Genomic DNA, 26,900 nt, shown 5'->3' with positions numbered 1-26,900 from the left:
CTTTTTCCAGTTTCAAGATTTAGGATGCAGACTGGAAGGTCCGGTTCAAAATAGCTATGATTTGTCGTACATTCATACCTTGGGTTACAGACACTTCAGGTTGCGTTTTTTCAGGTTACGGACCGGCGAAACCCGGAAGTACCGGAACGGGTTACTTCCGGGTTTCGGCGGTCGCGCATGTGCAGAAGTGCCTAATCGCAACCCGCGCATGTGCAGTCGCGCTGCTGCAGGTTGCAAATGTGCGTCCTGCACAGATCATGTTCGCAACCCCAAGCATCCACTGTATTGTTAAGAGTGCTTGACTGGAAGCTGGGAGACCTAATTGGCAATGAAGCTCAACGAGACGATGCCGTCTCTCAGCCTAACCTACCTCACAGGGGTTATTGTAGTATTACAGACAAAACCACACAAGGGTAAGAAATACAAAGTAAACATTGGTGCAAAACACACTGTCTGCAATTGCCCATTTGAGACCAAACACTCACCAAGTTTCCATACTGCATCACATGGCTGGTGTTTGTATGCTTCTTTACCAACAGAAACTGCTTGTGCAGAGTTTCTTTCTTCAAATCCTCCTGCAGACCCAAAAAAAAAGGCATAGAGAGAAAAAGAAAGTTGCACATGATTCAGCTATTTACATACCAACGCAATTGAAAAGGTTTTACTTCCCTTTTGGGAAAGAGGGGAGCTAAAAAAAAGAGACGACAACGAAGCAATTGCTGACCAAGTTCCTAATGTGATTGTGCAATCAGAAAACTTGGAACGGTACTTCAACAGACCTCCCATCATGAATCATTAGTTCTTGGGCAAAACTCCCATCGTGATTCATTCATTCTCAGTTAGGAAGTCTGCAGTGAATGACTGGGCATCGAGAACTATGGAACAAATAGTACTATAGATTTATTCAGTCTGCAAGTTTGAATGCCATTTGATTGTATTTTTGTTCAACAGTTTGTGATGCTTTCATGACAGGTTTGTGGAAATAGTTCTTTTTTCAAATTTATACATTTCACTGATTTTACAATCATTTTTACATTTCAAAACCCGACTTCCTTCCCCCACTCCTTAAATTTATTTTTAACATTTTCTACATATCCAAATTAACTTAATTTGTTCATTTATTCCTCTTCTTTAAATATATACTGTTACGAAACTGCGGGTTATTATAATAATCCTGCCAATGTTTTTATCTGTTTGGTTTATGGAAATAGTTCTAATAATAGTAATAGTTTTAATAAATACAAAATATCTGTGCCCTTTTCAGACATTTGCAGCCTTTATCTGCCCTGCAGTTAGCTAGAAACACAACAGTCCACAATGACAATGCATACAACCTCTTGTTGAATCTAGTATTTGCTGGACTGCTGTCCTTTGCATAAATCCTCCCACCAATAGTTATCTTAGGCCAGTGGTGTCCAAACTTTTTTCAAAGAGAGGCCAGATTTGATGAAGTGAAGGGCTGTGGGGGCCGACCAAAGTTTATGACCTTTTTTTAGGAGTGAAGTTGTTGAGCTTAAACCGACCAGTGGGCCGGATTAGGCCCCCGAAATGGACTTTGGACATGCCTGTCAGGCCATCTTAGCCCTTTCCCCAGCACACCTGCTATCTGAAGAGCAGAGGGTACCAACTAGGGGGAGAGGGGGAAGACTTCTTAACTTAGACCAAGTGATTCTTGAATTTGTCTGTTTATCATCTATTGGTGTTGGGATATTGAGAAACGCAAAGGAGCCGTCATTAAACCCTGGCACCTCTGAAGATTCCCAGGAGAGCACTGTGATGTTAACATATGAGAGTGCTGGAGGTGAAATAGTTAAACAAGTTACCCAATCAGAACCCAGGGGGTGGAGTCAGTGGGACTATAAAACCAGCTCTGGGAGGGGCGAAGGGAGGAGTTCGTTGGGAGCTGGGTGGGTGGTTGGTTGGAGTGGGAGTGAATTGGGATAGAGTCTGTGGGTAGGTTGAGTTAGTGTAGCGAAATAAGCTGAGTCAGGAACAGTTAGGAGCCAGGAAGACAAGTAAATATCTGAGAGGTGGTTTAGTGAATGAGAGCAGGTAGCGGAAGTTATAGGTCTGGATAGGCACCCCATGATTGTAATTGACCAATACCGTTTATGAAACCACACGCTTGTTAAACTGCAATAAATAAACAGAAGTTTATGTTCCAATTTAACCCTGACTGGACTCAGTATTGTACCAGGTAGGGCCTGGGTGGTGGCAGTGAGAAATAAAGTGGTGGCATGGGGATCAATAGATGGTGAAACGTCCGGGGACCCTGTGTGATCACCACAAGCACCACCAACATCATGGATGGAGTTGCCCCCAGAGGCTGAGGCAGCAAATTTAAGCTTGCACAGGTGTCAAAAGCTTGTGGCTTGTAGACTCAAGATAACGTCATCACTTCTAGGTGACATCTACAACGCCCAGGCCTTTAGACGCTGCTAAATCCTCTGTGCATGATGCAAGCATGTGGATCTAGAGATGCACCTCTTGTGAGTCAGTTCCCTGCTTGAAACAGGAGGTCGCTACTATTAAGCAGCAAGCCACCTTCCTACTTAGATGTGGCTGGTAATACTGGGGTGCACAATGGAAAGCCTGTACTATACATGTATCAACTCAGCTTAGAGAACACACTCCGGAGAATACATTGGTTTTAGTTCTCCTACTCTAAAAGGGCCCAGTGTGGCTCTTGGTGGTAAACAAAACTGCACTAAATAAAGCATTTAAAAAACAAAACAAAACAAGAGCCATAATGTCAGATGAAAGAAAAAGCAAGTTAATGGATCTTGGGGACTCACCACATCGGAATCTTCCATCCAATTGACACTGTACCAGTCACCAAGGTAGGTTTGCCTCTTGTCATCAAAATAACACGCGTAAGACGATTCGCTAGGATTAGCAGCAGTCGTGGCGTAAACTGCAAGGCAAGTGGAGGGGGCACTATTTACTTGCTTCCCCACAGCTGGCACACGGCTGCCGTATGTGCTTGTCTGAGTGGCCTTATCTAAACCAGCTGAAATTAAGAACTTTGGTTTTAAGCTGATTCTAGACACATTTTCTCCAATCCAGAGCTCTGCGAACATTCAAAAGCCTTCCCCTAAAAGCGACGAAGAATGAATGGGAAAGCTTCCACACATATAGCTCCACACATGGAACTATGCAACCCTTCAGAGGGATGCCAATTATGTGCCAGCTGGAAGGGTTGGCGAGCAAAGCAGCGACTGGATAGAGGAAAAGTAAAAGCTCTCAATATTTAAACTCCCATCCTCAAGGCTCCCATGTTGTTCTGCTACAACCTCCATAATCCCCATTGGAGTCTCATCTGAGCACCCAAGGTTGGTGTAGATCAGTGCAGTGAACTTCCAGACCCCTCCAAGCTTCGCCAGATGGCAGAGCCATTGCAGTCAAGCCAAGCCTAACCTGTGCTACACCCAATGTCATGCACAGGAAGTCAGGTGTGGGGCAGGCAAGGACCTGACTCCGCTGAAAGGCTTTCCAGGCCCCGGCAATCAACTGCAAAGCCCTGTGATCGGCTGTCAGCCGATCTTGAGAAGCCCCTTGCAAAGCACTCCAGAAGACCTCACAACTGCAAGACTAAAGGATCAGCAGAGCACCTTGAAAGGTGCTTTGCAGGCTGTTCAGTTAACGGTATAGTCTTGATTTCAAACCCTGCAGGCAAAAAACGGGTCACCTGACATGACTGTGATGCCAGACAATTGACAGCTAGGCGGTTCTAGCCTCATGCTGTATTTGGCAAACAAGAGGGTGGGAGGTGATCCAATTTCCCACCCCTGGTGTAGATAAGACTTAAAAACCATATTTAACCCAAAGTGCAATAATGCTTTCATGTTTTCAATACCTCCCAATGAAGACATTTTGAGTACAATCAGATGATTGGTCTCAGACCAGAATGCTGACTGTTCACTTACCATTGATATCATGAGGTAGATTTTTCATCATTGATCCAGATTCACATGCTTCAATGTAAAACACCATCTGCAATTTATGTTAAGAAATAGTGAGGCACACTTCTAGATGTTTGGGTAAAGATCTGGTACCTGCTTTTTCTCCCAAGCATCCTTTCCCTTACCCATAAGCTCACTGACCCACGCTCCATCTCCCATCAAATAGCAAAGATACTCTTTAATATTTGATTTGTAGATTATTACTACCCACCATGCCTCTAGACTAGAGGGGGAGGGAAACTGGCTTATTGTGATGTGCAAACCATACCAAGGTAATTAAATCTCAACTACTATCTGAAACCAGCCAGCTTCATCAAACACAGCTTCTTTCAACAGCTAACCATAGTTAGTTGAATGCAACACTAAGCAGTAGTTAATCTTAGAAGCTTCCAGTCTTCTAGCAAGCACTCACTAACCTTATCCACATAACACTATTCAGAAAATAGCATCACATGCAAACTGGCCCTACCTGTAAGACTTGCAGAAACCAACTTTCACTGAATTGTCCCTAAGTTCAACCCTGGGTTTCTCTAGCACCCTTTCTTGCCTTTTTGAATAGCTGTGCTCATAACAGGTATAAAAAAAGGTGCCACCTTCTTCAACTCCACATTTACCAGAATTTGTTGGACCTTATACATGTTTCATATTCACTCAGAAGACGCACCTACCAAGTTCAACAGAACTTACTTCCAGTTAATCAAGCAGAATTAAAATAATACTGCCTTAAAAAAACAAGTGTTTATTTTCACATTACCCTCCAGAGCAGAATGCATAGAAACCGGCTGAACATTATACACAAACTAGATACTCTGAAGGTAGGATGGGCCACAAAATGTTGGGTGGGGTTGTACCATTCCATCCCAGGTCAGGGTCTCCCTGCTGACCTGCCCAGTCTCACAGCTGGGTGGAAGGAGGAATGGAATGAAGCAGTGGGAAGAGGGAAAGATACATGGAAATCAAAGCCTGTAGAAAGAACTATTTCCTTTTCTGGAGAGGCCACTTCCTGGTTCACATAGGTTATTTCCTTTAGGGTGTTTTCCCACCTTAAGGTGTTTTTGAGAACCTGCAAACTTTTGGGTTAACCCATGTTGACTGATACTTCTCTTTCCAGCTCTGTAAGCTCAGAAAATTTGAACTGGGAAAGAGAAAGAGGACACTTCCCTTTCCAGTTTCAGAACTGTATTACTCCAGTATGCCAAGGCAAGATTCTCTCAATATGCAAGAAAAAGGTGAAAAAAGTCCAATAGGTTTTTATTTTATTTTTTAAAAAAGGAGAGGGGGAAAGATTAATCATACCATCTTTCCACATACTTCTGTGTTATTGAGTTTAGGACTCTACTACAACATCCTTTCCAGTAACAATTAGCGTTTAGAGCGGAGAGTTCACAAAGCTGAGTCCTATGCAATTATAATGGCTGTTACTTTTAAAATTAATGAAACAAACAAACAAACAAATAAATGTGGAAAATAGTCATTTTACCTTCTGGTATTTTTTGTGATGATACATATATGAAATGGTCTTGTTCAATTCTTGTACGTGAAGCTGTAAAACAAGGAGGTACCTGATCATATTCCACTGCTGTCCACTAAAGTAATAAGAAACACACCTAGCATACAATCAGGCATCTGAAGCACTCCAATTAAGTTACCAGCGATCTTTACAATAACCTTGCAAGGTGGGCTTGCACTGTCACAATTCCCATATTAACCGATGGAGGCAGGAAGGCCAAGAATTCAGCCCCTGCTCTACTGAAAACACTCACTGGGTGTACAGTCAATGCATTCTCATGGCTGTTATATATTACCCAAAGTCCCAAAACAGCTCCTTTTCTAGCCTTCAATGAGTGAGAGAGAAGTCTGATACAATATACTGATACAATGCAGCCAAACTGTAGCTTGAGAAAACAAGGCTTGCGAACTAAATCAGTGCTACTTAAGACAGGGGAAAAATTATTACGTACATCATCAGATGGAAAAGCCAGAAGTCCCGGGGCGCCATGATCAGTGAAATAAACAAATATGTGATCCCGAGGGCCACTGCAGAGAGAAAACCTTCTTAATTTCCAATCTTTTACTTAAATTCCAACTTGGTGTTAAAACTATATTGATGAAGAAATGACAGCATTCCATTCTCACGTCTTTCCAATTACCTTCGTAGTACTTTTCCCGATCCTTTATTCTTCACTGCTTCAGCATCACCCCTGAGCACAGCAAGGAAGTTTGCCGGTGTAACATCCTACAGGTTGGAAAGAGATTTGAAGCTGAAATGCAGCCAGCAACATTCCTTTTAAAATAAAAAAATAATAAGTTGACTTCTGCGTGTTGGCTCCTATCCAGCAGAACTATGGCTTTCAAAGAGTGCTCTGGGGAACCCTGCGTATTAAAAAAATAATAATGCTCGCCAGCAACACACATCCACAGAACACTGGAACTTTAGACTGGCTCTCAGTTCATGTGGGGAGACGGAGAGTGCTGGGATTTTGAATACGTGCAGCTTCACATAGTCAATTAGGAGTTGGTCACAGCGAAGGCAATGTGAACGAGTAAAATCTGCCTGGTGATACAGAGGCATGGAGACAGCTCCATGATTGGTCAAGCTCTCACGGGAATAATGATTTATGGCGTACTGACTGGAATGTGTTAGTCAGAGAGTAGGAGTTGGGAGGTTTGAGAGTTGTGAGTCGGAGGAGAGAGCTAGTTAAAGATCTGTGTTCTGTTCTGTTCCTGTAAACAGTCCACTGTATATAATAAACACCTATAAGTACAAGTTACTGGTTCCTGCTTCGTCCATCCTGCCTGCAGCCAATTGCTTTCATGAACTCTGCGTATACTCTGCTAGGACTGGCTAAGGTCCTGCAACAAATCAGGAAGTTGCAAAACACCAATAGAGAGGTCAAGCAGGGTTGAATCATATACCCTGCACAACTGCCTTAATATAGACAGCGTTTCCTCAGACAGCCTTAATATAGACAGCGTTTCCTCAGAGTCTCTGTGTACTGGCCCGCTACTATGAGTGAGGGCTGCTTTGTAGGGCAGATTATCCCCAGGAGCTGCACTAGGATGTGGGAGTAACTGGTTGGGCTGGAGTTTTAGGAAATTCAGTGAGTTAAAAAAAATCTTATAGGCTAGTGTCAGCGACAGCATCTCCCGAGTCTTCAGAAACTGTCATCAAACACCATTAAGACTCCAATATCAGTATCTGTCTATAGTATCCCTTTAATAAACCAACCATCTTAGCTTAAAGTTCATCCTGCCTCTACCACAGGTGTCCATCTTACCCCCTAAACCTAGTACACATGCTACTAGGATGCTTCGAAAGCATTCTGAGTAAATTGATGGCGGTGGGAAATGAAGGAAATACAGATAGCTAAACTTAATACAAGTGAGGTTGAGATAAGCGAGTATCTCCAACAGACTTGAAAAGCCAATGGTGAATTATGAATTGATCTCTATGCCCATCAGCTGCAGAACAAAGAAGCAACTGCCTGGAAGACTTCCAAGACTTCAGGCTGCAATTCAAGGAGGGGGTGATCTGCCATGCAGGAGGGGGTTTGCATGCAGTGGATTTTGTGCTAGTAGACCGAGGGTGTACTTACAATTAACTAGTCCTGCTTCACTTGAAATGTGGTTTACATTTAAATTGAAGCAAAGTCGCTAGGTTCTGGACAAAAGCATCCGAACTCAAGTGACCCACTCTTCAACTGGGTTAATAAAATCCTATTTCTTTGGGAAACTTTTGATATTCAAAGCTAGCAATGTTCCTAGATTACCAAGCGAATAAATCTAGTTCCTACCTCTTTTACATAGTCTTTTGGTGTTCCTTTGTACACATCTGTGCCATTGGGCCTGTTGATGATGATGCCTTTGGTTGGATTCCTGAAGCGAGGAAGTGGACAGGCAATGTTAAAAGTGGCAAAAAGTGAAGTCATTTCTTTTCTAAGTTGAGAAAACCTCTACAACATGCATTAACGGGCTATTCCTGTCCAGACAGGGGCACAGCTGGGTCCACCAGCTGAAGCTGATGGAAGGCATTCCTTGCCACCAAATTGTGCTTCATACAAACAATCCAGGATCAGGGATTTCCCTCTTTCTGTGGAAAACAGGAGACTAAACACTTGAGAAGTGTAGCAGCTGGCCCCCTTCTAACTATGAGTGAAGTCTGCCCTTCTGTGAGATGCTTTTGTTAGGTCTTGTGACAGAGACACTAGATTAATTTACAGCAGGGGTAAGGAACCTGTAGCCTTGCAGATGTTGTCAGACTATAACTTCCACCAACTCCTTGGGTCTTCAGGCCATGCACACCAGGAGTTGTAGTTCAGCAACAAATGAACCACAGACCACAGGTCTCCCACTTCCGATACGCAGCAACAGCCCTGCACACAAAGTTCACTTTCCTGCCAAAATTCTGATACTTACTGCTCATTGAAGGCAATGTCGTCATACATCATCACAACAATTTGTTCATCTGGAATGCCGTTCCGGTGCACAATTTGATAAGCATGGCAGGCATCAGCCTGAAAAGACACAGGGCAGTTTTATTTACTGGGTGATTTTTAAATGTGTTACGGGAAACAGAAAAGTTGTAGCACTAGACACTGGCCTCCAGTGGAAGTCCTTCTTTTCACGCAAAGAAATCTCCAGTTAAACCTGGGACAATCCACCCCAAAGCCCTCTTTCATTATAAACCAAACCAACCTGTCGCACATTCAACTTTTGCGCAACCGCTTATATATGTGTAGCGCCAGGAAATAAATAAAAAAATTAAACAGTGAAAAGGCACAGAAAGGGCAAAAATGGAGAGAAAAGAGAAGGGAAAAATCCTAGCAATCCCAGAAGCCTTTGCAACTGCAATCCCATGAATTTTTGAACGAGGATTATTTTGAGATGGCACCTAAACGCAAGGCATCATCATCTTCCTTGGTTGCTGAGAAACCCAAGAAGCAGCAAGTGGCTTAGAGGGTGTTTGCGGCTTTTTAAGATGGTGTTCCCAGGTGTAGTACTTAGGAATGTAACACTCATATAAGTGGGGAGTCACCTGCAGTTAAAATGAGGCAACGGAAAAACAGAGGCAGGTATTGGCACACTCAAGGGAACCACAAGATATGCAAAAATAGGGGGAAACCCTAAGAGGGTCCGCCCCACCCTAATGTGGACAGAGATATTATTTGACTACAGAATATGTAATGTTTGTTGTGGGGAAAACCTTGGGTGGAGAAAAGCCAAGCACCTATAAAATAAAAGCTGGTTGGAGAAACTCAGCATGCCACAATCAAAGGCCCTGATCATTTGATAACTTGATATTCTCACAAAAATCACTGCACTGCAGTAAATCCAAACATGAATGGGGAGAAGGGGAAAAACTATGAATGGTGATGCTTTTACACTGCTTGGGCAGGAAGATATTGAACAAAATAGATAAGCAATCTGTACAGAAAGGGTGGCAAATTGTGCCCCTTCCCCAAATGCTGTTGGACTGTATCTCCTATCGTCCTTAATCACCTGCAATGTGAGCAAGGGCTGATGGGAGTTGTAGTCCAACCACTGAAGCACACCAGGCCCCTCACCCCTGCTATGCAGAAACAAGTCCTGTGTCATGTAGGCTTGCATATATGCCAAGAGAACACCCCTCCCATACCCAAAAATCTCCTGATGATCTCCTGATGATCTCTGCTGACTCTCCAGAGAGGAGGAGGCGTGTTCTGCTATCTACTTATTCTGCCCCAGCACCAAATCAATGTGTGAGTGTGTGAGAGTCAGTCAGTCAGTGTATCAGAGAGAGAGTGTTAGAGATCGTGTCTAGAGATAAGGTTGCTGCTAAGAGCAGCTGCAGGCACTCAGTGTAGCATTGATTTATGCTTAGACTATTTAGGTCTATACAGTGGTGCCTCGCAAGACGAAATTAATTCGTTCCGCAAGTCTCTTCGTCTTGCGAGTTTTTCGTCTTGCGATGCACGGTTTTCCATAGGAATGCATTGAAAATCAATTAATGCGTTCCTATGGAAACCGCCTTCCCCCGACCTCTTCTGGCGGGCGGCATTTTAAAATCGCCCGGGACAGCGGAGGACTTCTCCGCTGTCCGGGGCGATTTAAAAGCCCCTGGGAAGGCAGGCAGGGGGGACAAAGGCTTTCTCGCCCCGCCGCTCGGCTTCGGGACATCGTTCCGATGCCGGGCGGCGGGGGGAGGCTTTCCCGCCCCGCCGCCAGGCTTCGGGACATCGTTCTGAAGCCGGGCGGCGGGGGGAGGCTTTCCCGCCCGGCCGCCCAGCTTCGGGACATCGTTCCGATGCCGGGCGGCAGGGGGAGGCGTTCCTGCCCCACCGCCCGGCATCGGAACGATGCCCCGAAGCCGGGCGGCTGGGGGAGGCTTTCCCGCCCGGCCGCCCGGCTTCGGGACATCGTTCCGATGCCGGGCGGCAGGGGGAGGCGTTCCTGCCCCACCGCCCGGCATCGGAACGATGCCCCGAAGCCGGGCGGCTGGGGGAGGCGTTCCTGCCCCGCCGCCCGGCATCGGGACGATGCCCCGACCGGGCGGCTGGGGGAGGCGTTCCTGCCCCGCCGCCCGGCATCGGGACGATGCCCCGAAGCCGGGCGGCTGGGGGAGGCGTTCCTGCCCCGCCGCCCGGCATCGGGACGATGCCCCGAAGCCGGGCGGCTGGGGGAGGCGTTCCTGCCCCGCCGCCCGGCATCGGAACGATGCCCCGAAGCCGGGCGGCTGGGGGAGGCGTTCCTGCCCCACCGCCCGGCATCGGGACGATGCCCCGAAGCCGGGCGGCTGGGGGAGGCGTTCCTGCCCCAAAGCCGGGCGGCGGGGGGAGGCTTTCCTGCCCCGCCGCCGGGCTTCGGGACATCGTTCCGATGCCGGGCGGCGGGGGAGGCTTTCCTGCCCCGCCGCCGGGCTTCGGGACGAGGTGTTCCTGCCCCGCCGCCCGGCATCGGAACGATGCCCCGAAGCCGGGCGGCTGGGAGAGGCGTTCCTGCCCCGCCGCCCGGCATCGGGACGATGCCCCGAAGCCGGGCGGCGGGAGGCTTCAAAAGCCTTCCGGGGGCTTTTAAATCGCCCCGGACAGTCCCGGGGCGATTTAAAAGCCCCCGGTTAGCCAGGCTTCAAAAGCCGTCCGGGATAGCGGGAAGCGCTTCCCTGCTATCCCGGACCGCTTTTAAAATGCTGGCGGTGGGGAGCAAAGCCTTTCGCCCCCGCCGGCCTTCCTGGACCTCTTCTGAAGTCCGGAGGGGGGGAAAAGGCTTTGCTCCCCACCGCCAGCATTTAAAAAAAGGTCCCCGAGATTTCCCTATGGGCTTTCGTCTTGCGATGCAAGCCCATAGGGAAAATCGTCTAGCGAAGCGTCGCAAAAACCGAAAAACCCTTTCGTCTTGCGGGTTTTTCGTCTTGCGAGGCATTCGTCTTGCGGGGCACCACTGTATATAGTTTTGTATCATAGTTGTAATTATAGAATAAAAGGAAGATATTCTACAGAGCTGCTCTCCGAGTGGTTTATACTCTGCAAGACTCTGCAAAACTCTGCTGCGCAACGACTGTATAACTGAGGAAGTGAATCCGGTGCTCTCAGCTCTAAGCTGCGAGTCCACAGCACTGTGACCTGTTCCTGTGAGAAAGGTGGTCGCTGGAAGTGCTACCCAGCTCGCCTGGCCCAGTCGGGGTTGAGGTGCATGAGTCCAGTTGGTACACTGGCTCAAGGGCGATGCTGACACAACTCTCATGACTTCAGCACGTTCTCACTGTAGACGCCATCTAGCGCCTGCAAAGGCCTTTTTATTTCCTTGCCCCTTTCTCCAAGACAGCCAAACACAGATGTTTTAAGTTTCATAATACCACTTTAAGAAATCACTTTCGAAATACTTCAAGTGTTAAGTAAACATTGAAGCCTTTTGCAAAAACCCACCACAATGTTTACCAATAACCTGTTTAAACTAGCAGAGATTCCTCTATCCCCCCCACAAGGTAAGACAGGACTGGATTCAGATTTAGCCATGGTTAGAGTAGACCTACTGAAACCAATGAGACTTAACAAATTTAAGTCACGTTGCTGTCAGGGGGTCTGCTCTAACTACAAGTCTAATTCAGTGACATATGGCCAAGTCAGGTAAGTGGAATCCCAGCCTGAATTTCTACAAAAAGGAGCTGGGCCATGAAAGGCAACAGACCACAGCTGGGCTGAGGGTCTCTTTTATGATCTGTTTTTGCATCCTTTCCTACAAACGCTGCCATCCAAATCTGCAGCTTTCGTCTTAATGAAGACTTGCACACTTCTGCACTGAAGCTCAACCATAGACTGCCTAGGAGCATAGGGACCACAGGTTAAGAAACCCTACTCTGGGAAATTCAAACCTGGAACAAATCAAAGTTACTTAATTGTGCATCAGAGACACAGGCTGCTATTATAAGAAGTCTGTGACAAGCTTGCCTCACATGTCTGAATTTCAGTTCATAGTCCTTGCCTAAAGAATTTAGACTTCCTCCTCCTCCCCCCCCACAGTGTTGTTCGATCCTCTACCTCTAACCACAACTGCCTCTCCCTGACCTGCTTGCAATCGAGGCGAGAGAGCTGAGTAGGGATTGCTCAAGCTTTCCCACGTAGCTCTGTTTGTGCCAGCCTACTTCTGCACTATAGATAGGGAGGGAAGAAGTGTGCTAGACCTAAATGTCTGTGCAAACCTTTCAGGCTTGCAGGATTACGATACCATAGCAGCCTACCAACACCACTTCAATAGAAAGTCCCCAGAATGCTAGGGTAAGCTTTTCGGACTGCAATATTTAGCAGATTAATCAGCTAGTTTAACAAGCTGGCAAGTAAACTGCCTAAAGACTTAATCCCAGTCATTCTTATACTCAGCTCATGTGATGAATGTCCACACTTCAGGATTGCGCCATCGTTATGTGCTGACTTGCAAGTGTAAATATGACCTTCTAGACACAATCTTCAAAATCACCAGACCATTCTTCCCCAGTAGACTCTAATGACCCTACTTCTGCCTACAGATGGGGAACCTGTAGCTTCCCCCTTTCTTGCTAGAACTCCAACTCCCATCAGACCATGGCCAATAGTCAGGGATGATGGAGGCTGAAGTCAAAACATTTTTGGAGGGCTCCAGCAGAGGTGGGGAACTGTATCTGGCCAATGGACTGGATCCCTGATCTCCCACACCCTTCATGGGCCAGGTGTCACAAACGGGCAGAGCCACCAACCTGGCAACCACCCAATTTCACAGTGACATCAGGTGACCCATTTTTGCTTGCATACACAATTAGCTGATTGTGCTAGCAAAGTCTGGTGCTAGCAGGACTTTCTAGGTGCTACCAATCAGAAGTGCCTGCAAACCCCCTATGGCCCTGGTACATCTTTACCCACCTCACATCTGACATCATCTATAACATCAGGTGTAAGGGAAGTGGGCGTGGCTTGGCCAAAATGACCTGGTGGTCCAAGTGCGAAAGCCGGCAGGCCAGAGTTTCACCACCTGTGTGCTATGTAAGAGAAACCAACTGGTGTTCATGCATGCAAGAGCCAGGATAGAGAACCCAACTCTGTTCAATGCAACAACTCCCTTCGCCCAGCCAACTCTTACCTGGTGTCTGTAGTTATACCAGGAATTGGAACCAGCGACAATGACAACCCAGTGCTTGCCTCCATCCTCGGGGTCCTCCAGGGGAAAGGTGCTGATTCCTAGGACAAAGCTGAGCACTACCGCTATCTTCAAAGCCATGCTCTTTCTTCCTTCTTCACGAAGTACAGGAACTATGGGACACAAATAAAATGTCAGACTGGGGGAGAAGTGAGGGAGAAGAGCCACAATCCGTTGATGTCCTTTAACTTTTATTGTGCAGAGCCAGTTTTAAGAGACTGTAGTTCAAAGTCCAGAGGAAGTGGGACACTGGATGTTCTTTCTGGTGTAGGTAAAAACAGAGGCAGTTTGAGTTCTTACTGGGGCTAGTGTGGTCAGGTAACACATTTTTAAGGAGGCTTGCTCAGAATTAAGACCCACCCAAGAATTTCCAAGTAAACATGCACTGGGTTGTAAAACCACTCTTGCCAGCAGTTAAAACCAGCAGGAGACGAACTTCCTAGAATTTGGTGTAATTGCATTTCTTTAACCAAGGCGCCATCCTGATGGAGGAAATGGATGGTTCTGTCTGCCTCAGAATTAAGAAAAAGCTGAAGATAAATGGCACTGCAGATCTTTTAGCAACCAACACAACAACACTGGTACAGATCATGGCTCTGCGCCTGCCAACACATCCCTCAAGACAATGTCTAGCAGAGGAAGCAAATCTGCAACTTCCTTTTCAAGGCGGGGGAAATGAGGACACACAAATCCAAGATATGGCAGGGAATCCGAACAAGACTTGTTCTCACGTATTGTTCACCACATTGTGGCAAATAAAGTGAATGTGATGCTGCCAATCTAGGAAAGTAGTGCGATAAGGATCACGTGTCACAAGATTAGGGCGACATTCACCTAAGTTTTACTCAAAGTAGGCCCACTGAAATGAAATTAGGCACCACTTGCAATATAAATTTAAAGCAGTATCATTACTACTTTTAAACCATCAGGGCTTACCCTCAAAGAATCCTGGGAAGTGTAGTTTGTTAAGAGTGCTGAGAGATGTTAGGCAAACTCCTATTTCCTTCACAGAGCTACAGTCCCAGAGTGGTTTAACAGTCAGTCCCTCTTCCCAGGGAACTCTGGGAACTGCAGCTCTGCAAAGGAAATAGGGATCTCGTGACAATTCTCAGCGTCCTTAACTGCAGTTCCCAAGATGCTTTGGGGGAAGCTATGGCTGTTCAAAGTGAATGTACAATGCATTAAATGCAGATGAGGGTCTTAGTCATTCTTATTGATTTCTAAATAGGACTAGCATTAGATACCAGCATTAGTGATTGCAGCAAGATAATGATACAGTGGTGCCCCGCAAGACGAATGCCTCGCAAGACGAAAAACCCGCAATACGAAAGGGTTTTTCGGTTTTTGCGTGGCTTCGCTAGACGAATTTCCCTATGGGCTTGCTTCGCAAGAAGAAAGCCCATAGGGAAATCTCCGGGGACCTCTTTTAAATGCTGGCGATGGGGAGCAAAGCCTTCCCCCCCCCTCCGGACTTCAGAAGAGGTCCAGGAAGGCCGGCGGGGGCGAAAGGCTTTGCTCCCCACCGGCAGCATTTTAAAAGCGGTCCGGGATAGCAGGGAAGCGCTTCCCGCTATCCCGGAGGGCTTTTGAAGGCAGGCGGGGGGAGCAAAGACTTTTCCCCCCGCCCGCCTTGGGAAGAGGTCCTGGACCTCTTCCGAAGGCGGGCAGGGGGCAAAAGTCTTTGCTCCCCCCTGCCTGCCTTTCCGGGAGAGCGGAAAAGGCAGCGCTGCCTTCTCGCTCTCCCGGAAAGGCAGGCAGGGGGGAGCAAAGACTTTTGCCCCCCGCCCGCCTTCGGAAGAGGTCCAGGACCTCTTCCCAAGGCGGGCGGGGGGCAAAAGTCTTTGTCCCCCTGCCTGCCTTCCCGGGGGCTTTTAAATCGCCCCGGGACAGCTGAGAATTCCTCCGCTGTTCCGGGGGCTTTTAAAATGCTGGCGGGCGGCAGCGAAGCCTTCGCTGCCGCCCACCAGCATTTTAAGATCGCCCAGGGACAGCGGAAAAGTCCTTCGCTGTCCCTGGGCGATCTTAAAGTGCTGGCGGGCGGCAGCGAAGGCTTCGCTGCTGCCCGCCAGCATTTTAAGATCGCCCCGGGACAGCGGAAAAGTCTCCGCTGTCCCGGGAAGGCAGGCGGGGGGGAAGCAAAGACTTTCGCCCCCGCCAGCCTTCAGAAGAGGTCGGGGGACAGACTGTCCCCAGACCTGGTCTGAAGGCGGTTCGGTTTCCATAGGAACGCATTAATTGATTTTTAATGCATTCCTATGGGAAACCGTGCTTCGCAAGACGAAAAGACTTGCAGAACGAATTAATTTCGTCTTGCGAGGCACCACTGTATTAAGTAGATGCTTCATGGTGGCACTGCGGGGGGGGGGTTTACTTTTCTGTGATGGCCCCAAATTGTAGTGCTCCCTCTGCATGGTGGTACGTATGTTTGGCCGCTGCAAGCTTTTAAAGTAATTTTTTTTTAATTTTAAAAAATCATTTATTTCAGTCTGCCTTCTTCTAAATAAGGCTTACAGTATTAGAGAGCCATTTTAAAGACGAATAGCTTTTCTATTCATTCAGGATATTTTGTCACTTTTATTTCCTGTAACTGGCCTGTTTCTGAAGCAGTTGATTCTGCAAGGTTTTTCCTGTATTCTTTAATGGCGTGCAAGCTGACTTGTTTGAATTACATCCCAAAATATGCCCTATAAATGATTTTAGAAATAAATTAAATGCTCTGGGAGCATAAGCTCCACCAGGAACAGAAGATTCAAGCATGTAGGTTCATGATTCCCATGTAGATCTAGATGCCATCATCCAGTTTTCCCGATTCTGGGCTGCAAGGCCTCCCCCAGCAGGCTCACCCGTTCTAAATGAAATGGCCTGTGAATCTACGTGCACCCTCTTCTTCACACTCTTCCTGTGCTGTTGGTTCTGTCATCCAGTGGCAGTATTTCTTTCAAATCTTTTAGGTAACCAATGCCATTGTTGATTTGCCTAACAAGGTAACCCTTAATTGTTGCAAGGGATTCTGGGATGCTCATGTCTGTGGTTAACTGCTATCCAGTCCTCCTGTGTGAGTGTCTAGCCACCCCCATCCTAGAAACAGAATGCGCCCTGCAATGCATCAAGACACCCACTCACAGCTTCTTCACATTGAATGGGAAGATCAATAGCAGCAGGCAAGCGTCTTCCATGAAAATTAGTCTGGTGCAACCGAGTGAGGAACTCCCAGGGTAAGAACACCACATTGCCCAATTTCTCTTGGATTGCCTTTATCCCTCGTTGGAATAATTGACAGTGGACAACATAATTATCACAATTTAGTTATACAAACACTGTTATAGAAGTAGGGCAGCTCCAAGCTAAAGGAGGAAGGTGCGTCTTCCCAAAGATGCAATCGTACTCATGCTCATTGAGAAAGCGACTCACTGGGACTTGCATCTGAATAAAGCCTGTGTAGGATGGGGCAAAAGTGATGCGGGTGGTGCTGTGGGTTAAACCACAGAGCCTAGGACTTGCCGATCAGAAGGTTGGCGGTTCGAATCCCCGCAACGGGGTGAGCTCCCGTTGCTCGGTCCCTGCTCCTGCCAACCTAGCGGTTCGAAAGCACATCAAAGTGCAAGTAGATAAATAGGTACCACTCCTGTGGGAAGGTAAACGGTGTTTCCATGCGCTGCTCTGGTTCGCCAGAAGCGGCTTAGTCATGCTGGCCACATGACCCGGAAGCTGTACGCTGGCTCCCTCGGCCAATAAAGCGAGATGAGCGCCACAACCCCAGAGTTGGCCACGACTGGGCCTAATGGTCAGGAGTCCCTTTACCTTTAGGATGGGCAAAGACACTGGTCTGTGGTGAGCATGGAAGGAGACAGGAGGAGCACAGGCCTCTAGGATGATGTGCAGCCTGGCAGGAAACTCTTAGCTCCTTAATCCGAGCTTAGTGAGCACGTTCATGTAGCCCAATGGACAAGGTGGCTGCCCACTAGGCCACAGGAATCCTTGCCCATCACCACACAGTGCAGCTAGGATAAGAATATAGCCAGGCACAGCCTAGTTAGCATTGCTTCCTCCTTCCCTTTGTGGGCAGTTGGTGGTACAAAGGGCAAGGTGGTCTTTTCTGGTGTGTGGAGAGGCCTGAGGAGTCTCTGGGACTCAATAGTCTGACGAAGACAAAAGACGACGGTGGGCAGACAAACTCACCAGGCACATACACCATGTTATGCTACAAGGAAGCCTGCCTTGAAGTTTACTTCAGTTCAGTACAGGCACCTATTTATATTTAGGCAGACCGTTAATAGTACTTTTGGCAAAGGTTTCTCTTTTTAATATTTAAAGACATTTAGAGAGTCTGTCTGGAGCCAATTAGATCCAACAGATAAATGGCATCAGTTCCATTACTTTGCAATAATAGCTTAATAGTGGCTGGGGAAACCCAGGCAGATGGGCGGGGTATAATAAATTTATAATAATAATAATAATAATAATAATACTTAAACATTTATATAGTGCCTTAAAGCACTTCCCGTGTAGTTTCTAGTTATACTGTAACCCTTACAATAACCCTGTGGAGTAAAACCAGTGTTGTGCCCCATTTTGTGGATGGAGGACAGAGAGAGTCGCTTCCTTAAGGCCACCTATTGTGTTCACAGTAGGTGAGTAATTAAAACCAGGAACTTCCTAGGCAATAGTGTAGGCCCCATCTGCACTATAGATTTAAGAATCATAGAACTGAAGAGTTGAAGGGAGCCCAAGGGTCATCCAAGTCCAACCCCCTGCAATGCAGAAATCTCAACGAAAGCATCCATGGCAGATGACCATCCAAGCTCTGCTTAAAAACCTCCAAGGAAGGAGAGTCCACAACCTCCAGAGGGAGACTGTTCCGCTGCTGAACAGCTCTTCCTGTCAGAAAGTGTTTCCTGATGTTTAGCCAGAATCTCCTTTCTTGTAACCTGAATCCAGGAGGAGAAAACAAGCTTGCTCCATCTTCCATGTGACAGCCCTTGAGATATTTGAAGATGGATATCATATCTCCTCTTATCCAAGCTAAACAAACCCAACACTTTCAAGCTTGTTCTTCAGAAGCCTTGGTTTCCAGACCCTTGATCATCTTGCCTGCCCTCTTCTGCAAAAGTTTGAGCTGCAGTATGATACCACTTTAAACATTAATCACTTCCCCCCCAAGAATCCTGGGAACTGTAGCTATTCCCCTCACAACTCTCAGCACCCTTAAACTATCATTCCCTGGATTCTTTGGTGGAAGCCATGACAGTTTGAAGTGGTATGATACTGCTTTAAAAGTGTAGCACATATGAGGCCATTACCAAACAACAGTTCTCCCAATAACTTGCTACTGCTCATGATATGAAAGTACAAATACTAGGACGTGTTAAACTCTGTGTGGGCACTCGCATGTGTGCAAATGTATGGGGGGGACATGGGCGTAGCCAGGATTTATGTTAGGAGGGGCAGGCTTTTGTTAGGGGGGCAGAACCTCAGTTTTTTTATTGATTTAGGGGCAACAACTGTCCCCTGCCCCCCCCCCAGCTACACCCATGGGGGTGGGGGAAGAAGCCACACAGCTAGCTCTGCTAAGACGTGTTATCTGTTTAAGCTGGTTGGCCTGGATACACAATTAATGCTTACAATAAATTATCTCAGCCAAGTCATGTTATGCCTGAATCATCAGAAAAGAATCATAACAGGAAGAAAAGGTCAATTTGGCTAAAGTTTACATAAGATCTTCTACCTCCTCTTAAAGTATTACACACTACACACTCTGAACACAGTAAGGTGATAAGAAATCCAAGGACATTAACCACATGATGTCGTCCCCCACATCATTTGGAATAAAAAGTAGAAGCAGACTTCTTGAAGTGTTCCTAAGCTCCCACTTCTTTTTGAAGGGAACAGAAACAACTGAATGACAGTCATATCCCTCTGCCCCCTTTATTTCCCCATTCTTGGCCTCTACTTGGCTATGAAGACTGGGAAGTGCCATCTCCACAGTTGCCAAACCACCAAGAGGAGAAGATGGCAACCAGGAGTTTGTGGCTTGACTACCAAAGCTAGCCAAAAATTGTGGAACCCCCCCCCATTAAAAAAAAAGTCTTTTGCTGCAATAAAAAGAGCTGAGCAGTTCTTTGGACCTTGGTCCTTGTTTTCAGTCAGCATAAGAATGTGCACAACTGTTAGAAGCAAGTGAACACACTATCAAGTAGTTAATCATTTTCCTTCCATCTACAAATCTTTCGTACCTGGGTCATTTCAGCAAAGGAGATCAATACGAGGCTGTGGTGCAGCCTTTGCCAACCTCCAGACGTTTGGGATGACAACTCCCATGAGCCCCAGGCAGTACGGTGGTAGTCCAAAATATCTTGTTATTTTGGCAAAGGCTGCTGTTTGCATTTTGAGTTGTTCTTGTGCGGGAAAACTTCCTGCATAGCCATTTCCTTCCTCCTCCCCCGCCCCCCAGTCCCAAGTCTTATAACACAATATGAAGAGGCTGATATTATTTAGCAGTCCGAAAGTGCTAACACAGGGACAGCCAACCTAATGCACTCAAGGTTTTGTTGGACAACAATGCCTATCATTCCTGATCAATTGCCATAAAGGCTGGGGCTAATGGGAGTTGAAGTCCAACAACATCTGGAGGTTGTCTATTCTCACCCTAACGTTTGCTCAGCCTAACTCTCCCTTTTTGCAGCAGTGGGAAGTGAATTTCTGCAGGGCTGGGGAATGTGTGAGAATTAAGAAAGTACATGTTTTTTTTATTTTCATCAGTGTGTGTGTGTGAGAGAGAGAGGGGGGCGGAACCCTCATTTTTCACTTTCATCTCAACTTAATTATACCATAAAGGTATACGGGCCAGTCGTGTCCGACTCTAGGGTTGTGCGCCCATCTCACTCTAGAGGCCGGGGGCCAGCGCTATCCGGAGACACTTCTGGGTCATGTGGCCAGCGTGACAAAGCTGCATCTGGCAAGCCAGCGCAGCGCACGGAAACACCGCTTACCTTCCCGCCAGTAAGCGGTTCCTATTTATCTACTTGCACCCGGGGGTGCTTTCAAACTGCTAGGTTGGCAGGCGCTGGGACCGAAAGACGGGAGCGCACCCCGCCGCAGGGATTCGAACCGCCGACCTTTCGATCGGCAAGTCCTAGGCACTGAGGCTTTTACCCACAGCGCCACCCGCGTCCCAATTATACCATACCCATGACTAAATGTTCGTTTTCTCCTTTCTGTGCAACATGGTGCTGACCCAGTTCTTAGACCAGGATAACTTATCTGACAGCAATGAGGTCAGATATGAAATGAAGACTAAACTAACCATCCTGTAATGTGGGCACAACTGGTGATAACAGCGACATTGTCAGATCCCAGACTTGATCAGAGGACAGCAGCAAAACTAAGCACCCGGCAAATTTTAAATAGAAATCACCAAAAGCCAATCACCTTTGGTTTGAATTCCATTGTCTTTCCTTGATAAAGTACGACAGAATTTCAATCAAACATATGGAATGTTAAACATTGCCAAACTTTGCCTCCCCCCTTTTCTTTTTCATATATCTTTTTTTAAAAAAAACCACACACACCAAGATCAGTTGGTTCTGACGAAGCCTCCTGATAAATATTTTATTAAGATAGTATAGGTCATTTTTATTTATTTGACATATGTAGTAGCCCGGCCAGTCTCCCATGCATGGTGTTAAACTGTAATAGAATATACAAGTTACAAGAAAGGATATTTAGACTAAACATTCAACAAAACTTTCAGAACAGTAAGAGCTATTCCACAGTGGAACAGACTCCCGCGAGAGGTGATGGACTCTCCTTCCTTGGGAGGTTTTTAAGCAAAGATTGGATGCTCATCTGTCATGGATGCTTTAGCTGAGATTCCTGCATTGCAGGAGCTTGGAAGAGATGACCTGTGCATCCCTTCCAACTCTAGGATTCTATGATAACACACCACAGTGTAACAATATTTGGAATCAACGTTGAAAAATAATAATCACTAAATGAATTTTGAAGTATTTTTTAAAAGCATAATAAAGTTGGTTTCCTTCATTCTAAACATTACAGTAGTGTTTTCTGCACCGCCACTGGAGAAGCCTCTGTGGGTGTCATGGAAGGATTGTATTCTTCAGGCACACACTCAGCCCACACAAGGGGCTGGCTAGGCCTGTTGAACCATGGGAGGCAACTGCATGTTACTGAAGGTTCACCCTACAACAAACAACCGGCACTCCCTTTTGATCATAACAACCAAACAGCCCTGCCACATCAGACCCAAAGCCAATCTAGTCCAACACCCTGTTCCCACAGTAGACAGAGTCAGGGGCTCGTCTGCGAAGCCATAGGCCTCACAGGGAAAGGTTTGCATTAGATAACAAGCTGTGTTTGGGGGGAGACGATTGTCTTGTCACCTCTCATCTCAACCAAGCTTCCCCTTCATACAGATTCAGAACTATACAAATACTAGAAAAGGATACCACTTCACTCGTGTTGAAACTCCTGAACGGCAGGACAAAATAATGCTTCTTACACCACTACATGCAACACCCTTGGTTAAGCGATTTACAAGAGGAGCCAGTTCAGCCAAGTAATTGACAAATGTCGTCACAAGCACACAGCCTTCCAAAGCCAGCCTTATGTTTCAGGGTGTGCGCTAACCTCATTGCAACTCAGTTTCACGCACACCTCTGAGGAGTAGCAGAGGGAGACTCAGAGATAGCGTCTATATTAAGTTCTGCACCACTTGCATGTTGCAGGACAATTTGTTCCATCATTAATTAAAAGAAAGATGGGGAACCTGTGATCCTCCAAATGTTACTGGATTTCCAGCATGGCTGGAGATTGCGTTAGGTAATATGTTTGAATGTTGAATGTGTAAGTGTATGACTAGAGCCGTGGTTCCCAACATGGGGCACACATCCCACAGGGGGGCATTTTAATTTTTAAGGGGGGCAATTTGGAAGCTTGTTTAGACCAAGCTAATGGCCTTTCTACACGTGAATAGGAGTTCACTTTTTGAATAATAAGAATTATATGTCACGGGGGGGGGGGATCAGGATTTTAGAGAAGCTTAGGTGGGGCATGCCCCCAAAAAAGGTTGGGAACCACTGGTCTAGAGACAATGGATAGAACAAACACCGTTAGCTGTACTGCTGGATAAGTGTTTAATGGTTATTGTATTTGCATTTGTTTAAAAAACCAATACAATTTTGGGGTTTTTTTCGAAGTGTGGAGAACGGTACTGCTTAACAAAAATCATCAAAATTGCCTCACAAACTGGAATAAAGTCCATCTAGTCTCCCTCAATGACTAGCGAAATTTCCCAGCAGGGACCAGGCACAATGTTAATAACTATTTCGGTTGTTTGTCTTCAGCAGCCAATAATATGTCTGCACAAAGGGGAGATACCCAGCCTGTAAACAAAAAGTTCCATTTTGTCATCATGACTGATGGCTTTTGACAAATTTATACAAAACAGGTTACTGGATGGCTGGTTTGTGGGAAAGTAATTCCTTATGAATTCTCTCAACACAAGGCAGAATTAGTTCCTGCTTTAGACTTCCCTGAACCTACTGGCAGTTTCACTAGGACCCATGGCATCGACAGTTCAAGCGCACCAACTGCACCAGTACAAAGTGTTAAAAACTGTGGGTCTCTAATACATGGATGAGCATAGGGGGGATGAGCGATTGGTGGCAGCTGCAAGCAGGAGATTTTGAGTGGCAATTGGGCGCGTGACTGATGCCTGCGGCAAGGGCTGCTTGCGATTGGCTGTTGCTGCAGCAATTTGGCGGTCGAGGTGTGCGATTGGCAGGGGGCGGTCAGGTGTTTTTTGGCAACCCCCCCCAAAAAAGCTTAACAACTCTGGGCAATCTCCCATTTCCTTAATTTGGAGTCCCCCAAAATCCCTATACAAGGGAAAATACGGTATACATTACAAGTTCTCCACTGCCTATTATTGGTTCCTGTTTGCAAACAACTTTCAAAAGCAAGCCTGCAGCTAAATATTTACACTTGTGGAATTTTAAATTTATCTCTGTAAACTCTTTTATCACCTATTGCAAAAGGTACAGAGCTGAATACCAAACCAACTCCTCCCCCACTCAGGACTCAACATGACTAGGGTTACAATACCAGAGAAACATGACTGAGTTCCAGGAAAAGGCATTACCTAAAGTCCTCCCACATCTTAAAATGCAAATAACATGGATGGTTGGAAAAGATATACAACCAACTGCCTCATGCCAAAGCACACAGAGGGGTGTAATCAGAGTTCCTCCAGGGTGCTATTCCGCTAAGTTTCACTCAGAGCTCACCAAATGAAATTAATGGACCTAACTTAGAATCATAGAATTGTAATAGCTGTCAACTTTCAGATTTGAAAATAAGGGATCAGCAGCATCGAAAATAAGGGATCAGCGTAGATATCTAACAATCTAGGATAGCAGTGGGAAATGGTGCTGGAATAAGGGAATTTCCCGCAAAAAAGGGAAGGTTGGCAGCTATGAGAATTGTAGAGTTGAAAGGAACATCGAGGGTCATCTAGTCCAGCATGGCAGGAAGATGCAGGCAGCCTCTATGGGGAACTGAACCCATGACCTTGGAGTTATCAAGCACCGCACTCTAGCCATGGTCAGATCACTTCTTGGCGCAACTGGACTTTTAATGTTTAACAGACTATTGCATTTTAATATTCTGTTGGAAGCCGACCAGTGTGGTCAGGGAAACCCAGCCAGATGGGCGGAGTATAAATAATTATTATAATCGGGAGTTAACTAATTTCAGTGGGGTTCCTCTGAGCAAAACATTACCAAAAACTTGTTGCTCAGTTGGACTTACCAGTACAAAACTGTAATGCAAGTGATTTGTTGTTGTTGTTGTTGTTCTTTTGGGGGAGTATATGCATGAGAGCCTCAATCCACGGAAACAAATGGGTTCCAGAGCGCCTGAGTAGGATCAGGTTGTGCATACCTACAGAAATCCAATATAACCCCCAACAACCTGGGGATGATGCACAGATGTGTGTGGGCTGGGGGTGTGCGCACATGACCCACATTGGTAGAAACTCCGGCTGTGCATGTTGTCATTATTATTATGGATTAAATTTGTGCTCCGCCCTTTGATGCTTAGATCTCAGGGCGGTGCACAACAGGAAAACCACAAAGTTGTTGCAGCCACCGCAAAAGGCGAAGCGGCTGGCGTACAAGAGGAGAGACCACCTCGACCTCCGGCAAAGCAAAGCGACGACCCTTGTGGTCTCGCTGACTCGCACCCTCCATTCGCACCCTCGCCCCCAACTGGCAACCCAGATTTAAGGGGAGGGGGCGCATAACGCTTCTATACATTGCTACATATTGCTACATATACGCGCGCGCCCCGTTAAGACTTAGGCCCCGACCTCTTACCAAAAGCTGGAAGGAGAGGGCGGGTCGTCGTCGCTGCTGCTGCCACCCGCTTTCTCGCGCCCACCCCGCGCTCTGCAAACACAGGAAACCGAAGCCCGGCGGTGGCGGAGACGGCGGCAGCGGCTGAGGTTCGTGCGGCCGCGGGAGATACTTATAGGCGAGGAGCGGCAGGGGCGGGGCAAAAGCGTGACGGGCAGGCCTGGAGTCCACTGGCTGGGCGGCGAGGGGGTCGGCCCACATCGGACGGGATGGCGATCCCTATGGAACGGGCGGTGCATGTCGGGAATGGGAGGCCTCCGTCGCCGAGCGCCTCTGGGGGCGGGGCTCCCGCTAAGGGGGAAAAGGCGCGCTCACAACCCAAGGCGGTCGGCCGGCCCTGCGAGGCAGGCCGCTCTGAGTTTAGCGGGGCTTAGTGTCTCGTGGGTGTGAGGATAAAAAGGGGGCCGCCTTGAACTTCTTGGCGGAAGAGTGGGCTATACCTGTAATAATAACAACAACAATTATTATTATTATTATTTGCAGTTTTTTTGTGGGGACAGCCCTATTGGTTGTTTTTGTTTTTATTTTTTAATGTATTTTGTGGTTTCATATCTTGATTTTATTCTGTGACTCGCTGGCATAGGACGGTATATAAACTCAATAAATTATGGTGATGTCTGAAATCAGTTTATGAGTCTCGCTCACACCACGATCCCTGTGTATGTTTTAACACATTGAGTTCCATGGGAAACACGGGGGGGGGCTTTTATTTTCACAACAACCCTGTGAAGTAGGTTAGGCTGAGAGGAGGTGATTGGCCCAAGATTACCCGCTGGGCTTCATGGCTGAAGTGAGGATTTCAACTCGGGTCTCCCAGGTTCTCCTCAAACATTTTAATCACCAGTCACACGGGTTGGCACAGCCGGCGCCCTATCATTAGACAAGAGTGTGGAGGCTGTTCTCAGGCAACTGGTTTTTTTAGGGAGGGTAGGATTTTGTCTCTCAGCTTGGCTGGCCTGCGGTATTGTTATGTACAGTACCTTGATTTGAAGGTGAGGGGCCAGTTTGCTGTTCTGCCTCAGAGAACAAAATGTCTTTGGACAGGTCTAGAGGTCATGTGGCTCCACTGCACAATATACTTCGAAAACATTTGAGAAGTTTCAGTGACCTCTGCCGGATGAAAACTGAAATTCCATTTGCTGGAGAAGGAAGTTTCAGTTCAAAACATATTTTTAATTTTTAATCTCTCTTTCGCTCTTGCGCCAACTTTTCTTCCCAGCTTTACTAACCATGGCAATCTCTTTTTGTTTTAACAACCCTGAACAATTTAGTGTCATCAACATGAATAACTTGGGACCATTCATTTCAATGGGGATACTACCCAAAAGCATCACTAGCTCAGATGCTACTTCACTTTCACTACAAGTTTATGATATTGCTATGAGTTTGTAGGTACTAGACATTCCTAGTACTCCTGGCTTTAGAATTTAATTAAAGCTTGATGTTAAGAATAGGTGGAATTAAAAAGCTAATTAAGGATTAAAAAGCCAATTAAATTAGGGTAAGCTTCATTGTGAGATGATAGTTTATGGAACGAGCCCTTAAGAGGACAACGCATCAAAGAGACTGTGTGAGATAGCAAATGGCTGAGGCCTCTCCCTCAACTCAGAGTTAGACAATAAAGCCAGATTTTATAGAGATTTAGAGTGAGAAGCAATGTGAGTTAGGGATTATGTGACTGGGATGCAAAGCAGCAAGCAGAGCATGATGTCTGTTTGAATCCAGGGTTGCAGCTATGGGAGAAGCAAAACTAGGCATAGGCAAACTCGGCTCTCCAGATGTTTTGGGACTACAACTCCCATCATCCCTAGCCAACAGGACCAGTGGTCAGGGTTGATGGGAGTTGTAGTCCCAAAACATCTGG

The 26,900-nt window shown here is 46.6% G+C and overlaps 1 protein-coding gene across 1 annotated transcript in view; it reads right to left on the bottom strand.

Annotated features, from left to right (window-relative positions):
* LGMN (legumain) overlaps positions 1–25,151 on the bottom strand; it is a 32,824-nt gene extending 7,673 nt beyond the window's left edge. The window contains exons 1-10 of the mRNA XM_081913847.1: positions 24,998–25,151; positions 13,548–13,717; positions 8,379–8,476; positions 7,757–7,838; positions 6,113–6,198; positions 5,924–5,999; positions 5,443–5,505; positions 3,927–3,993; positions 2,796–2,914; positions 486–575 (exon numbers count right to left, since the gene is read on the bottom strand). Of these exons, the coding sequence (XP_081769973.1) occupies positions 486–575; positions 2,796–2,914; positions 3,927–3,993; positions 5,443–5,505; positions 5,924–5,999; positions 6,113–6,198; positions 7,757–7,838; positions 8,379–8,476; positions 13,548–13,685 (819 nt within the window). The 5' untranslated portion in view covers positions 13,686–13,717; positions 24,998–25,151. The remainder of the gene's footprint in view (positions 1–485; positions 576–2,795; positions 2,915–3,926; positions 3,994–5,442; positions 5,506–5,923; positions 6,000–6,112; positions 6,199–7,756; positions 7,839–8,378; positions 8,477–13,547; positions 13,718–24,997) is intronic.
* Between the last annotated feature and the right edge of the window lie 1,749 nt (positions 25,152–26,900).

This window comes from Podarcis melisellensis (assembly GCF_964234715.1).
Source record: "Podarcis melisellensis genome assembly, chromosome: 1".
NCBI lineage: Eukaryota > Metazoa > Chordata > Lepidosauria > Squamata > Lacertidae > Podarcis > Podarcis melisellensis.
Note: the sequence above shows the minus strand (reverse complement) of the source record. Positions and strands in the feature narration are given on the sequence as shown.